This window comes from Nelumbo lutea, chromosome 5 (genome assembly GCF_056320005.1).
Source record: "Nelumbo lutea isolate HS-2025 chromosome 5, American lotus-T2T, whole genome shotgun sequence".
Classification (NCBI taxonomy): domain Eukaryota; kingdom Viridiplantae; phylum Streptophyta; class Magnoliopsida; order Proteales; family Nelumbonaceae; genus Nelumbo; species Nelumbo lutea.
The window spans coordinates 72,671,041-72,686,494 of record NC_142688.1 but is presented as its reverse complement, the minus strand read 5'-3'; the positions used below and the strand labels follow the sequence as shown (position 1 = coordinate 72,686,494).

At 39.3% G+C, this 15,454-nt stretch overlaps 1 protein-coding gene across 11 annotated transcripts in view; it reads right to left on the bottom strand.

Annotated features, from left to right (window-relative positions):
- LOC148852885 (uncharacterized) overlaps positions 1-15,454 on the bottom strand; it is a 51,656-nt gene that overhangs the window by 7,389 nt on the left and 28,813 nt on the right. For all 11 annotated transcript variants that reach the window (XM_088946680.1, XM_088946685.1, XM_088946676.1 and 8 more), the window contains exon 8: positions 505-572. In XM_088946680.1, coding sequence (XP_088802806.1) covers positions 505-572 — 68 coding nt within the window. The remainder of the gene's footprint in view (positions 1-504; positions 573-15,454) is intronic.

The following is a 15,454-nucleotide window of genomic DNA, read 5'->3' as shown; positions in this document are numbered from 1 at the left end:
ATCAAAAACAGGGATAAAAAAGCATGAAATAAAGAGAGAGATGATCCTGGAATTACTTGAGAGGGGCTCAGAATCATTCTAGGGTTTATGGGAATCATTCATCATAGCAGGAATAAGCAAAATTTCACTGAACAAATCAATTGCCTAATTTTTTACTCAAAATATATATAGACTCTAGGGTCATCCATGCTCCTACTAAATTCATTTACTAACTACTCAGCTTATCACTCTAGAATTTTAAACATAACTATTAGAAGCCTACTGAGATTCCAAGACAAACCTTGAAAAAAAACAAATCCATGTTCCCTATAAATGAAAAAATTCAAACAAATTTTAATCTTAACTTTGCTCCCACCCCACCTAGAACATACTGAGGAAAAAAAGTGTAAACAATAACAAAATAAAGAGCGCTTCCAGAAAAGAGGAATAAAAAGTGACATCTTATAGCATAAAGCAAGAAATGAGTTCATAAAGTCAAAGAAGGTAGAAAAAATATCAACTTACCATACACCATGATGCACATCACGGTGATTCCTATGACCCGAAACTCCATATTTGTCAAAAGTAATTAACTAAGAGCCACCAAATAAATGAAGGGAAATAAGAAACACAAACATATTATTATGAATGAAAATAAACCAGGACCTTACTGGTTCTAAAAAAACAGTTTGAAAATGTTTTATATCACTAAGAATATCACTCAAGGGAAATGGAGATATTTTGTGGATATATCACCCATCACTGCTAACAATATTATAAAACTTGGGAACATTCAAAATAATGATTGAATGTTCAATTTTTTTTAATGAAATTCCAGAAAATATTTAAAGAAGAATATTTAGTGTTTAGGATCAACATATCTATCAAAAAATTCACATCTCCAAAAAGGACAATAAGAAATCAAAAAGATGCACCCTATGATTCTAGCAAAATAAAATTCTTGCATCTTCTCCACCACTAACTACTACTACAGTCCATTTAGGATGGCATAAAACTAGTACTCAACATGTTAATAATATTGTCTCGACTCATTATGCTATGAATTATTGGTGCAGATATGATCAAGCATAAATCATATCCAAATAGCCTCCAATTATGGTTTAAATTGATAAGAAAACATTACCTACATTTGCTTTTCATTTTTTTTATCAATAACACAATTCATTAATTATACAATAATTACAAAGAGGAGGAAGACAAACTTTCTTATTTTCCAACTACATTATGAAACCCAAGAGAAGAAACAAGAGAGAAAGAGAGAACATATGAAGAGAAAAATTAAATTACACCTGTGCCCAAAACATGACATCCCTGTCCACCCCTTGTTTAGCTAACCTATCAGCAAAAGAATTAGCTGATCTTTTTACCCAACTGATTTTAACTTCCATTTCTCGAACCAGCCATCTGAATTTCCTCTTCAAGTTACTATTACTCCATAAACCACTCTCTTCTTTGTTCAGCCACCCAACCACCACCTCTGAGTTTCCTTCAATTATAAGTTTTCTGATATTCATCTCCCTAGCTTTCTGGACACCTTCCATAACTGCGTGGATCTCAGCTCTAAGAGAGTCACCCACTCCAATTGAGCCTGATAACATGGCAGAAACGACCACATTCTCATCCCTGAAGGCACCCCCAATCCCTGATTGTCCGGGTTCCCTATGCTACTTCCATCAAAGTTTAGTTTTATGAAGCCCGTAGGTGGGGGAATCCAAGACACACTCACCACAGCTTTAGTCTGGGTACAGCTAGCAATCTCACCCCACTTCCTCAGCATATCATCCACTATATATTCTGTGAAAAGCTCTAGGGACTTCATCCATTGAATAACCCTTATGTGGATCAAGGCCCTCAACTCTTCAACACCTCTCTCTACACCAGATAAGATTCTAAAATTTCTTTCTTCCCACAAAGACCAGAATATTGCTGCCCTCAGTCCTCTCCACATAGTCCTTCCCCTTTTCATACGCCACCTGGAAAAAGAAGGATAAAAAAGGCCTTGCAAATTCGAAGGAGGAATCCAGGTACACCCAAAAAGAGAGAATGCTCACTCCCAAATAGACTTTGCTATATGGCAAGACACCAGAAGATGAAAACCAGTCTCCCCATCAGCTTTACAAAGAACACACCAATGAGGGGACAAACAAGTATTGGGTCTCTTCTTTTGGAGCAAATCACTAGTGTTGATTCTTTCCAAAAAGCCTTCCCAACAAAAACTACCAACCTTAGGAGGGATTCGTCTGCACCAAGCCTCATTAACAAGGAAAGGGAAGAAGGGGGGGGGGGGGGGGGAGGGGGGGTTTACAGGATTGGTGGGCTGGCTTAGTACTTTAAAGAAAGAGGCACAAGAGAAAGAACCAGTAGGGGTGGGGGTCCAGATTCTGCAGTCATCCTTAAAAGGGTCCAAGAAAACATTATTAAGAATAGAGAGGAGACATGAGATATTGTCTAGGTCTGAGTCTCTCACAGCCCTTCTCAAACCCAAATTCCAACCAAACCCAGAAATGGAAGATGATGGGGTCAAAAAAGAGGAAACTGGCTCAATTTTAAAATCAAAAAGAGCATACAAAGAAGGAAACTAGTCCTTAAGAGGTGCATTCCCCACCCACATTTGTTCCCAGAATTTTATGTAGTAGCCTAGGTTCAAATCATACATGATAAGAGGGGAGAAAACTGGCAATTAGTCATGAATGGCTTTCCAAGGTGAGGCACTTGTGGTCCTAGCCAGAATTCCAGCATCCCATCTGTTTAGCTCCAGCCCATGTGTGCTTACCACTATTTTGGCCCATAGTTTATCCTTCTCTAGTGTGAATCTCCACAACCATTTCCCCAAGAATGCCAAATTCCTTTCTCTAATATTCCCAAGCCCTAACCCACCATTGTTTTTACTCCTGGTCACCACCTTCCAGCTTACCCTATGGTCCCTCTTCTCCTCTCCCGACTCCCAAAGGAAGTCTCTCATCATTTTTTCCAGTCTATTAGCAACATTTACTGGGATTTTGAACACTGAAAGGAAATAGATGGGTAAATTTGCTAGAGTAGCCTTAATCAATGTTGTCCTACCTCCAAGAGAAAGATAATTCTTTTTCCAAACTACAAGTCTCTTCTCGAATCTTTCCACCACCGGATTCTAGAAACTCTCCCTCTTTGGATTGCCACTCAAAGGCAATCCCAAGTAGTTCAATGGCCATCCTAAGACCACACACCCAAGCACTTCTGCACTCTCCCTAGTTTCTTGCTCCTCCAAATTCACACCCACTACACAACTTTTCTCAAAGTTCACCTTCAAATTTGACATTCGTTCGAAAAGTAGTACCACCAAGTTCATGTTCCTAATATACCCCAAGTTTCCTCCTTCACAAAACAAAATCGTGTCATCTGCAAACTGTAGGTGGGTGAGGCGGGTTTCCTCCCTAGAGTCAGCTCTGTGAATCAGTCTCCCCAAAACATCAGCAATCAATGTGAACAAGAAAGGAGAGAGGGGCTCCCCTTGTCTTATACCCCTAATAGCTAGAAAGAAATCAACCACTGCCCCATTCACTAGTACAAAATAATGACAATTCCTAACACACCCTATAATCCATTTGCACCATCTATCCCCAAATCCAAATTTGAACATGACACTCCTCAAAAAGTCCCAATCTGCCAAGTCATTAGCCTTTTCTAGATCCAGCTTACATACCACTCCCTTCTTCCCATCCTTTCTGAAATGCTCAACACTCTCATTAGTAATTAGGATTTGGTCAGTAATTTGTCTTCCACTCACAAAGGCTCCTTGATTTGGTGTAATGATATCCGGCAATACTTCCTTCAATCTCAAAGACAGCACCTTAACCACAATCTTATACAAACTATTTACCAAACTAATTGACCTAAAGTCCTTTGGGTGGGATGCAACTTTCTTTTATAGAACTACAGCTAAAAAGGTGGAATTCACACCTGGGTTAACCACTCCACTCCTATGAAATTCCTCAAACACCAACAACAGATCATCTTTCAAAGTATCCCAACAATCTTGATAAAAAGCCATTGTGAAACCATCTGGACCTGGAGCTTTTGTTCTATCCATTGAGAAGACAACCTCCTTAATTTCTTCCAACTCAAACCTTCTTTCCAATCTTCTCCTATTATCAACCCCCACATCTGGCCAGTCCAAGCCTTCCAACCACACCCCCTACTCACAGGCCTCCTTAAGATAGATTTAAAATGTCCTACAAAGGCCCCTACAATCTCATCTTGTTGTGTCAACTCCATCCACCTCTAGTTTGGAAATAAAATTTCTCTTTCTCCTTCCATTAAACAAAGAAGGAAAGAACCTGGTATTCCTATGCCCCTCTTGCAGCCACTTACATCTAGATTTTTGCCTCCAACTTATTTCCTCCTTATGTAGGCAGTCCTCTAACTATATTCTCAAACTTCTTCTTTGCTCCTTGTCTGCCTCCCCAAACTCTCCCCTCTCTTCTTTCACACCTAAGCTCACAATTTGGTCCATCAAAGCTATCTTTCTATCTTCAGTCCTTCCAAACTCCAGTTGATTCCATTCCTTGATCTTTGCTTTTAGAAATTGTAATTTATTAGGGAATATCATTCCTTCCCATTCCACTATTGGGTTACATTCACTCTACCACTCCCTTACTCTTTTAGTGAACCCCGAATGGAGTAACCACATATTTTCAAACCTAAATGGGGAAGGACCTCCACTCCTCCTCTGCTCCTTGCAGGTCACAATAGGCCAGTGGCCAGAGGTCAATCTAGGATGAACTCTAGAATCTAAATTCCCCCAATGTTCCTCCCAATCCAAAGAGAACATGAACCTATCTAGCTTGGAGCAGATGGGATTTGCTTGGAGATTTGACCAGGTGAATGTCTTATGGGCTAAGGGAATCTCTTTAAGTTCAAATGCATCCACAAACCGATTAAACTTCCTCATACTAGTTGCCACCCTTTGATTGCTATTATTGGTTTCCTCCTTGAATCTTATCACATTAAAGTCCCAACCCACACACCAGGGCCCATCCCAAAGCCCTCTGATATCAGCCAGCTCCTCCCACAATTCCTTTCTCTCTCTCTAGTCATTTGGTCCATAAACATTTGTGAGCACCCACATAAAACCAGTCCTCCTGTTGCTTGAACTTCAATGATACTAAGTACTTTCCAATCAATTCCTCCATGCCTAGAACTACATCCCTCTTCCACATTGTCACTATCCCCCCTGAAGCACCCCAAGAAGGAGCAGCCACCCAGCTAATCCCCCTGGCTTTCAAGATACTCTTTTCCCATCTATCATTAAACCCCATTCTCTTGGATTCCTGTATTAAAACAATGTCTAGGTCATACTTCTTAATTACCTCTTTGGTCGTAGCTCTCTTCCTTGCACTTCCTATGCCCCTCACATTCCAACTAAGTATCTTCATAGTCACCTTTTCCTTATCTCCCTACTACTACTCACCACTACTCCCCTTTTCTTCTATCTCCTTTCGCCCCAAAGCTCTTATCAAATTCCACATCCCTTTTCAGTCTCTCAATTTCACTCATTTTCCTTTTCTTTGTTTTGATTTCCTTCTTCTTCTGTAGGCCATTTTTCAAATCATTCAAGTCCTCCATTCTACATCCAAGCTTCCCCACAAAGTCTGCTATCAGGTCTTCTCTATTAGATCCCTCCACCACTTTCCTCTCTAAAAATTCCTTTCCATTTCTCCCTTCCTCTCCTTCTCCTCTCTCAACTGATCCTCCCCTCTTCTTTCTTTTAAATCCTTCCTCCACATCACATTCTGTTCAACTTCACTGAAGATACTTTCAATAATTTCCCATATTTTCTCATTCCTATGCCTTCCTTCCACCATCTCCCCATAGTCCATCAAACCCTTCTCCATAAGCTTAGCTGACCCACCATCTTGGTTGGCTACACATACACGGGCTGCTGGACTTGGAGTGGGAACTAAATCTGGAACATAGGACATAGAAAAGACATTAGTAGCACAAACTGAATTCACTTGGTTACTTGGGTTTGACTAGCAAGTGGGAGAGGTACACGTGCGACTGTTCCCAGCCCTCCTTTCATGTTCAGAGGATTGGTAAAATATTGTCTCCTTAGGTTGGTTGGGAAGCCCTTTTGTCCTTTGGACACCATGGAAATCTCTCCTCTCAGCCCTTGGTTCATCCCTTATTAGTACATTTTGACTTTACTGCAAGTTCCCCCGGTTTACAACTTCTTTTACGCCTTGCCCGATCTGAAGTCTTGAGAGTGGGTTATTCCGGCTATTGTCCTTAGTCCCATTTACTTCATGAGTCCCAAATCTGCTTCCATTCCCTGTCATACCTCCTTGGCCGACTGGAGTAGAGATTTGTTTTTCCTCCAAGTCTTCTTGAAAAAGACTTTCAGCATTCAGCAGGCCCATCTCAACCATATCGCATCCACCTTCGTCATTCACACTTCCTATGCTAGTTCCGCCCTCTAAACTCTCTCCCAGATCCCAGATCCCAGATCTTCCTTGTCTGCACTACAGTGCACCCAGCCTTCGTCCAATTCTTCCCTCTCTTCATTTCTCTATCTTGCATACCTTGGATTCAATTTTTCTGAAGAACGTGGCATCGAGCTTCGAATCTCAAAATTTCTTCTAGGCATCCACTGTAGAACACTGAGTTGTTCATCTTTCCGCCTTTGTAATTGAGCACTCGCAAATTTCGTTATTTTAGACAAAGATAGACCCAAACCCAAGTCTGCAGTCGAAACTATTTCTAACTCCTTGCCCCAACCCACATGATTCCTTAAGTTATCACGTGGGTGCTTAAAATTAAAACTCAGTTTATTATTCGGCCTGCCTAACACCAGTTCGGACTAGGCGTTTTGAGTGCAACATCCTTCTAATACCTTCGCTACATCAACATAAGAGAGGTGGCCCGCTCTGATTGAATTCAAGTCTATTAAATTTGTATTAAATTCCTTTACTGGCATGTGTGTCGTTTGGTTTACCCCAGACGACTACATACGTGCCAATTTAATTTCCCCTTGTAAATCCTTTTCACACCCGAATCTCTTTCCTCCATGTGTCCACCACCTTGCCACCTCACCTTCGTCTTCGACCTTGGGAGTTCTTCCCCACCACACCTGTTATGTTAGACAGTGTATGCCCTTAGCTCCAACCAAATTAATGTACTAATACATTTATTGTAAATGAGTAAAAGTAAATAATTGTTTCATGTTATGATTGGTATGTTTTTGTGTAATTACCCTTTAAACTATGAGACTTGTGTTAGTTTAGAAAGTTCTCAGCTGTTGGATAGACTTGGGGAGTTTATCCTACCAAGGCTGACACATAATGTGCTGCCAAAAAGGTTGGGGCAATCTGTCTCAGTTGGTAGGATTGGACCTGAAGCACATGTAATGTGTGTTTGTTTGAAACACTAAACCCGAACCAATTTTCAATTTCACCCTAAACCTTGGAGATTGATGGGCAAAATTGGAAAGTTACACCTAACCCCTAAACTCGATTATGATACTGCACTAGGTGTTGGATCGGTCTGTCTTTGATATGCCAATCAGTGAGATCCTTTAGGAGTCAAAACCTAGGTATGTTGGGGCAATCTGAGAATTCACTCGAGTGGGTGGTCATAATGACAGAATCAGCCCCTTTGTCGGACAAAGTGAATGATCGTGACTGCACTTTCTCAGATGGAAACCAAAACTGTCGACAGTCAATTTAACCCGTGTTTGAGATTTATTTTGCAAAATACATTTATGTGATAATATATATATATATGTTTTAAGAAAAAGGTTTGCAAAAGGTTTTAATTACCGGGACCCATTTGAGCAGACAATGCAACATTGCACCTTACAGCCAGGGGAGAGGTCCTTCCCTGTCGGGCAGTGTTTGATCATTATGGGCTGAGAGATTAAGTGTAAGAGACCATTAAGGGCTTTTTACTTAATGGGCTATATTTTACTTAAGTTCAATATCCTTGGGCCTTCATAGGATGGCTAGACTCAAGGATCATTTAATGTAAATGCCGGGCCCATTAAAAGGTCATATTGATGGACTCGAGGGTTCACTCTACTTGATAGTGAATTCGGCCAGGCCTTTCACAAAGGTTGGGCCAAACCCATGTGGGCTAATGTAAGGTCATTGTTGAGGTCCCACGCCATACACAATGAACCTAAATGGGCCCAGCAACTACCTAGGGACGTGAGCCACTTGCTTAATGGGCCTAAAGCCCGTGATTAATTGGATTAATCAAGTGGTCACATGACAGCTTAAGCATTCATGTAACTTGGGCGAATATGGGTTTGGATAAGGGTATGGAGCACCCATTAGGATAAGAGGATAAGTCTTATCCACTTAGAGAGTCCAAATCCAAATAAAGATTTGGATTAGGAACCTCTTAATTTGATTAGGAGTGGTGCTACTTAAGGCTTATAAAAGGAGAGATCGAACTACTCCAGTTACACACTCTAGTATCAGCTCTTTCTGCCCCAAAAACCCTAATTCGTTCTCCATCTTTGTGACTGATCTTGATCAATTCAACTTCTGATTTTTGCAAGAAAATATCAGAATTATTTCGTGCTCACCTCCCTTGTACGATCCAATCTGTTGGATTGCAGTTTTGCTGAAAACTGCATTGCTGAACCGGCTTAGTCTCAAGCTATGCCATCTTCAGTGGAGGCTGGTTTTGGGATTCACTTTGGGCGCGAACTACCACTTTGCGAGTTACACTTGTGGAATCCGTATCAAGTATACTTCTCCCTTTCTTTTGGTTTCAGAATTGGTCCCATTTCGATGCAAGAACGATCCTTGAAAAATGCAATTTTTCTAAAACTGGGAATACAATTCCCGTTTTGGTTCTCAATTTTTGGGCGAATTGATCTAGAATTTTTTATTATATTCTGATATAATTTAGAATTGTTCTTCTATGATTTCTTTGGTTCTTGGGTTGTTTGTGTGATGGAGATCGAGTTCTTTATTGGTGCCAAAATCTGCGCACCTGTGAATTTATTTATTTGATTATTGGTCTATAATAATTTTTTTTCTTTTTAGAAAAATGTATTAGGATTTTTTTCTGATGTAAGTAATAGAAAATTAGGGTTTTCCTATTTTTTTTATATCGGAAGACTTGTTGGAGCACGAGAAGGAAGATTTTGCAGAAAATCTACAATCTGCAATTAACAGTTTTTTTGCAGGTTTGCAGCTCGTCCAGATCAGATTCGGACCATCACACGTGCAGCCCTAGATTATTGTTTATTTGTTGTGATTGATTGTCAATTTTCGGTTGTTAAAATTTCACATCAGATTCATATGAATTGTTGCAAGTTTTGGACACCAAACCCTAGGCCAATTTAACCTAGTTTGGTCCAAATTAGTTGGGCCGAACCAATGGTTCGATGGGGTCTGATCACAGCCCCATGGGTCACATTTTTGGTGGCTCAAAATCGGTTATGGGCCAAGGATTTGATGCCCCATCACATGGACCAACTCGGTCCTCCCTTGAAAACCCATTTTATGTTAAGTTAAAGCAACATCAGCCCATTTCAGCATAATTGCCATGTGGGTCGAAATGCTTTTTGCAGTTTAGCCCATATACCAAGATAAAATTATTGGATAATTTTTTGGCCTTTAATGGGTTGATTGTGTGTTAACTTAAATTAATTAGGGTTTTACAAGCCTTTTGATTGATTGGATCAATTTGCATTTGTGCTTGTGTTGTGTTGAATGTGATTCGTTCATGGACCATAAGTACTTGGCCCATGTTTAGACGTATGTGGCTCTCTGCGAACATCATGGCTGAATGCACATCATTGCCATGATGCCCATATATCATTGCATGATATCCCTTTTTCAATGGGCCCCTGATCAGCTTCCTCCCCAAGAAGAACCTTGCGGAACCCTAGCCCGATTTGGGCCCGCTCAAATCTAACTTTATGAAAGTCAGTGGGAGCCACGTTGGTATGACCTAAATCAGACCTAGGGATTGTTTTTCACGTTCCCTCCGGATTAATATAAGTGCAATGAGATAGGAAATATCATATGATAAATTCTCTAAAGGCCTTTTGTCATTAGCATGAAAACGGGCCGAATCAGTGGGTGGAGATGCACCATAAAATTGGGTTATCCATTTTGCTGGTCCAGTTGGTGGGATTGTTTCATGAGATGATAGGGACGTCATAGACTGAGGTGGGAGAGGCCTATCCTAAAATGGAAGAGACTTTCACGGTACCTTGGGGTCCACGATATGATGGGTCAGCACTTACCAAACAGAAAGGTTTAACCTAAAATGGCAATGAACCTTGTTTGATGGAGGCCAAAGGGAAAGCTCATTGGATGGGTGGATACTTGATCCTAAAAAGAAAGTGGTGAGATTTTGCAGTTGAAATAGTTGGCTCCATGCACTTATGTGATTTCCTACATTTCCATAGACATGCATCGTGTCCTCATCACTGAGATAGGAGGGAAATCTCGGAGATGAATAAATGGAGATGGAACATAGATAAAAGACCGTTTTATGTAAGATAACACGAACAATTCGCCAAACCGTTGGACAGCAACAAACTAAAGGGACCTAAATATGTTAACTGGTATCATAACCTTAATCTAGTCCTCACGTCCGAAAAATTGGACAAGGTTGCCAAGTACCCAGCTCTGGAACGTCCGGGTGATAGGGATTCTGAAGCACGTAGGAGGGAATATCAGGAATGGGAGGAGAACAACTCTTGCCCGGTGTTACGTTGTAGCATCTTTAGACAACTCTATCCAAAGACAATTCGATAAAATCGAAATCTATAAAGACATTCTGGATAGTCTAAAGATTGTACAAAGAGTATAATCGTTCTACCAGACAGAAGGTCCTCAAGCTGTTGATGACCACAAGGATGATCGAGAGCCAATAAGTCCATGACCATGTCATGCGAATGATGGGGTATATAAATGAACTAGAGGCTCTTGGATCCCAGCTAGATGATGACACCAAGAATGACGCCGTCCTAAACTCCCTACCTCCCTCCTTCAGTCAATTTGTCATGAACTATAACATGAATAAGCTAAAGGTTAGCATTCAGGAATTCAGCAATATGTTGTAGAGGGCTGAAGAACTGATTAAGAAGGATAAGGCAGTAGCCATGCTTGTTGAAGGTGGCAAATCAGGTAAAAGGAAGAGGAAGGGTGAGGCCTCAGAAGAAAGCAATCAAACTGAAAAGGCAGAAGAAAGACAAGTCATCGGATGAATGTCACTTCTGCAAACAGACCAGACACTGAAAGAGGAACTGTCCTCAGTATATGGAATCCCGCAAGAACAAAGAAGGTAATTTTGAATCTTTTGTCATAGAGACCAATATGTTGGTCACTTCTGCATCCGAGTGTATTGACTCTAGGGCTTCTACTCATGCATGTAACACATTGCAGGGGTTCAAGGAAAGCAGAAGGTTGAGTGACGACGAGGTGGTGCTCTACTTGGGGACTACTGCAACTATTGCATCCATTGCTATAGGAACAATAGATTTAATTTTCAGAGAAGGAATTGTAACACTTAAAATTGTCTTTATGTACCGTTACTTAGAAGGAATCTGATTTTAGTTTCTAAATTGTGTAAGGATGGTTATTCTATTTTTATTAAGTAATAAGATTACAATTAAATTGAATAACAAATTCCTTACCTATGGAGAACTTGAAAATGGTCTCTATGTCCTCCGTCGTTCTCTGGAAATGAACATAATCAAAACTACGTCGGAACTTATCCCCAAGAAAAGAACACATGATACGGTTAATCCCACATGCCTGTGGCATTACCGACTTGGCCATATAGAACGTATCACAAGATTAGTAAATGATGGTCCTTTGGATTTTCTAAATGTAGAAGATCTACCAACTTGTGAGCCTTGCCTTTAGGGTAAGATGACTAAATGGCCATTTATGGGTAAGCCTGAAAGATCAGCGAGCACACTTGACCTGATACATACTAATGTATGTGGTCCCATGAATGTTAGAACACGCAACCAGCACTGTTATTTTCATAACTTTCACTGATGATTACTCTCAGTATGGTTACGTGTACCTAATGAGACAAAAGTTTGAATCCTTTGAAAAGTTGAAGGAATTTAGATAAGAAGTCAAGAAACAGTTGAGGAGACATCAAAACCCTTCGATCAGATCAAGGAGGTGAATATCTCTCCGACGAATTCAGGGACTACCTTAAGGACAATGGGATTATATCACAATTGTCTCCTGCTACACCACAATTAAACGGTGTCTCAGAGAGAAGAAATCAAACTCTATTAGATAAGGTCCGATCACTTCTCGTTCATTCAGAATTACCTATATCCTTCTGGGAACACGCATTGGAAACTATTGTATAAGTGCTGAATCGGGTTCCAACCAAATCCGTTCCTAAGACTCCCTATGAGCTATGGACCGGTAAAAAACCAAGTGTAAGACACTTGAAGATTTGGGGTTGTCCAGCACATGTTAAAAGAACAAGTGCAGACAAATTGCAATCCAAGACCAGTCGTTGCCTATTTATAGGCTACCCCAAGGGCTCTGTAGGGTACCTTTTCTATGACCCAAGAGAACAAAAAGTGTTTTGTAGTCGAAATGCCTACTTCTTGGAGGAGGATTACATCTTGAACGATCATCGTCAAGAAATTGTTCTTGATGAAGAGAGCTCGGGAGTAGTGAGAGATGTCCCACAAATTTTAGATAATACCCAACTTAGAAGATCTACTCGGGTTTCTAGACCTCCAATTCGTTATGGCTAAGACCAAGAAAGTTAGTTGATGAAAGCCACAATCAGTGAGGAAGATCCCGTAACTTATGCGGAAGCTATGTTGGACATAAATTCCTTGAAGTGGGTAGATGCCATGGAAATCAAGATGGACTCAATGAAAACCAACGGAGTCTGGACTTTCGTAGACCCACCCTCTGGGGTAAAGGTAATTGGTTGCAAATGGATCCACAAGAGGAAAGACCCTGATGGAAAGGTTGAGACCTATAAAGCTCATCTTGTAGCGAAAGGGTACACTCAGAAAAGAGTCGATTATGAGAAAACATTTTCGCATGTCGCCATGCTTAAATCCATTCAGATTCTGTTAACTGTAGCAGTGCACTACGATTATGAGATTTGGCATATGGATGTCAAAACTGCATTCCTGAAAGGAGATCTTACTGAAGATATCTATATGCAGCAACCGCAAGGTTTCATTGCATCTAGTTAGGAACATATGGTGTGCAAACTGAACAAATCCATTCATGGACTAAAGCAAGATTCAGGAAGTTGGAACATCCAATTTGACTCTACAGTCAAACAGTTTGACTTTGAGCAGAATCCGGATGAACCCTGTGTTTACAGGAAATCAGTGGGAGACAATGTTACATTTCTGGTTCTATATGTAGACGACATTCTACTCATTGGGAATGATATAGGAAGTTGACTACGGTGAAAGTATGGCTTTCGTAGCAATTCTCCACGAAAGATCGTGGAGAAGCCTCCTACATCTTGGAACTTCGACTCTATAGAGATAGATTGAAGAAGATAATAAGATTATCCCAATCTACTTACATTGACAATTTGTCAATAGATACAACATAGAGAACTCCAAGAAGGGATTTATCCCTTTCAAACACGGAGTCACTCTCTCCAAGGGTATGTCTCCCAAGAATCTTGAGAAGATTGAGGGCATGAGAGGGGTTCCCTATGCCTCAGCCGTAGGGAGCATCATGTATGCCATGTTGTGCACTCGGCCAAACATTGCTAAGGTTGTGAGTGTGGTAAGTAGATACCAATCAAACCCAAGACAGGAGCATTGGACTGTCGTGAAAAACATACTCAAATACCTACGAAGGACGAAAGAATAGTCTTGTCTTCGATGGTAGTTCAGTACAGATCATCAGGTATACTGATGCCGACTTCCAATCAAACCTAGATGATAGAAAGTCTACATCCAACTACACCTTCACAATGAGGTCATATATAATATGAAAAATAGTCCACGACCCAGGCCAAGCACAATGTCGTAAGTGAGGCTGCCTAATGGATGAAGTTGTTCGTCCTGGGATTTGAAATCCTACCATATCACTCGTTCCACTGTGTGACAACACTAGGTCTACGGGAGATTGTTGGTAGAGAGGGCATCCAGATTCAGAAGGTAGCATCGGCGGAGAATGTGGCAGACACCTTAACTAAGCCATTGACACAGAAAGTGTTTGAGAAACACGTGGACAGTATGGGACTGAGGCTTGTACCAAATTGAACTTAAGTGCAAGTGGGAGCTGTTAGACAATGTATGCCCTTAGCTCTAATCAAATTGATGTACTGATACATTTATTGTAAATGAGTAAAAGTACATAATTGTTTCAGGTTATGATTGGTGTGTTTTTGTGTAAATACCCCTTAAACTGGACACAAGGTTTAAAATGTCGATCTCGATGGCAATGTCGCTTACCAAAATATAGGACAAATGTCGAAAATGTCGACGGGAAATATTGTAAAAATTAGAGACATTGTGGAAATATTATGAAATATGTGGAAATATGCAACGATATTTTGTAAAATGATAAAAAAAGCATTAATACATATTTCTAGACTATTATCTTATTCCCCACCATTATATAAAGCTAAGAAACTAAGATCAATAACAAATTAGTAAATGACGATTTACTCATTTATTATGCATTTTGATGTTTTTACAAGGTTATCCGATATTTTCTTCTCTAATTTTTAATTCTGATTTATTATAAATTCAAATATATTTATTTCAGACTATTAAATAGAAATACATTTATTCTGATTTTTTAAATAGTAAAGCTATAATACATTATGTTTTATTATAGATTTAATAAACTGATTCTCCTTTCTGTAGCATTAATATTATGATAAATTCTGATTTCTCATAAAACTTAATGAATTTATTATGACTTTTAATACTAAATTTATAATAAATTATGATTTAGTATAAAATTTAATAAATTTATTCTGATCTTTTATATTAAATGTAGAATATGATTTATTATAAATTTAAAAACATTTTCTGATTTTAATAAATATTTTAAAAATACTAACTAGTTAATATTTTACTAATTGAAAAATATTTTATGTTTTATATTATAAAGTAATTAATTTATTCTTTTGTTTTTATTTTTTGTTAATTATTTTTTATAAATATTTTATAAAAATACTAACTAGTTAACATTTTCTGATTTTTATTTTTGTTTTCTAATGAATATTGTAATTTTATCTCAAACATTAATTTTCTTATTATTTATTCATTTTAGTGGCTTTTGTAGTGAGGATCTACATTATAGTTATAGACCTTCATGTACTGTAATAAGAGTGAAATAAAGATTCTATTTATAAGTTTTCATTTATGAGGTCTATAATATTACAGTAGACCCTCTTGCATTGTAACATGTTTATATAAAGGCGTTTTAAAGATTCCATTTTAGGGCTTGCTATTGTGATGGTCTATAGGCTTCCA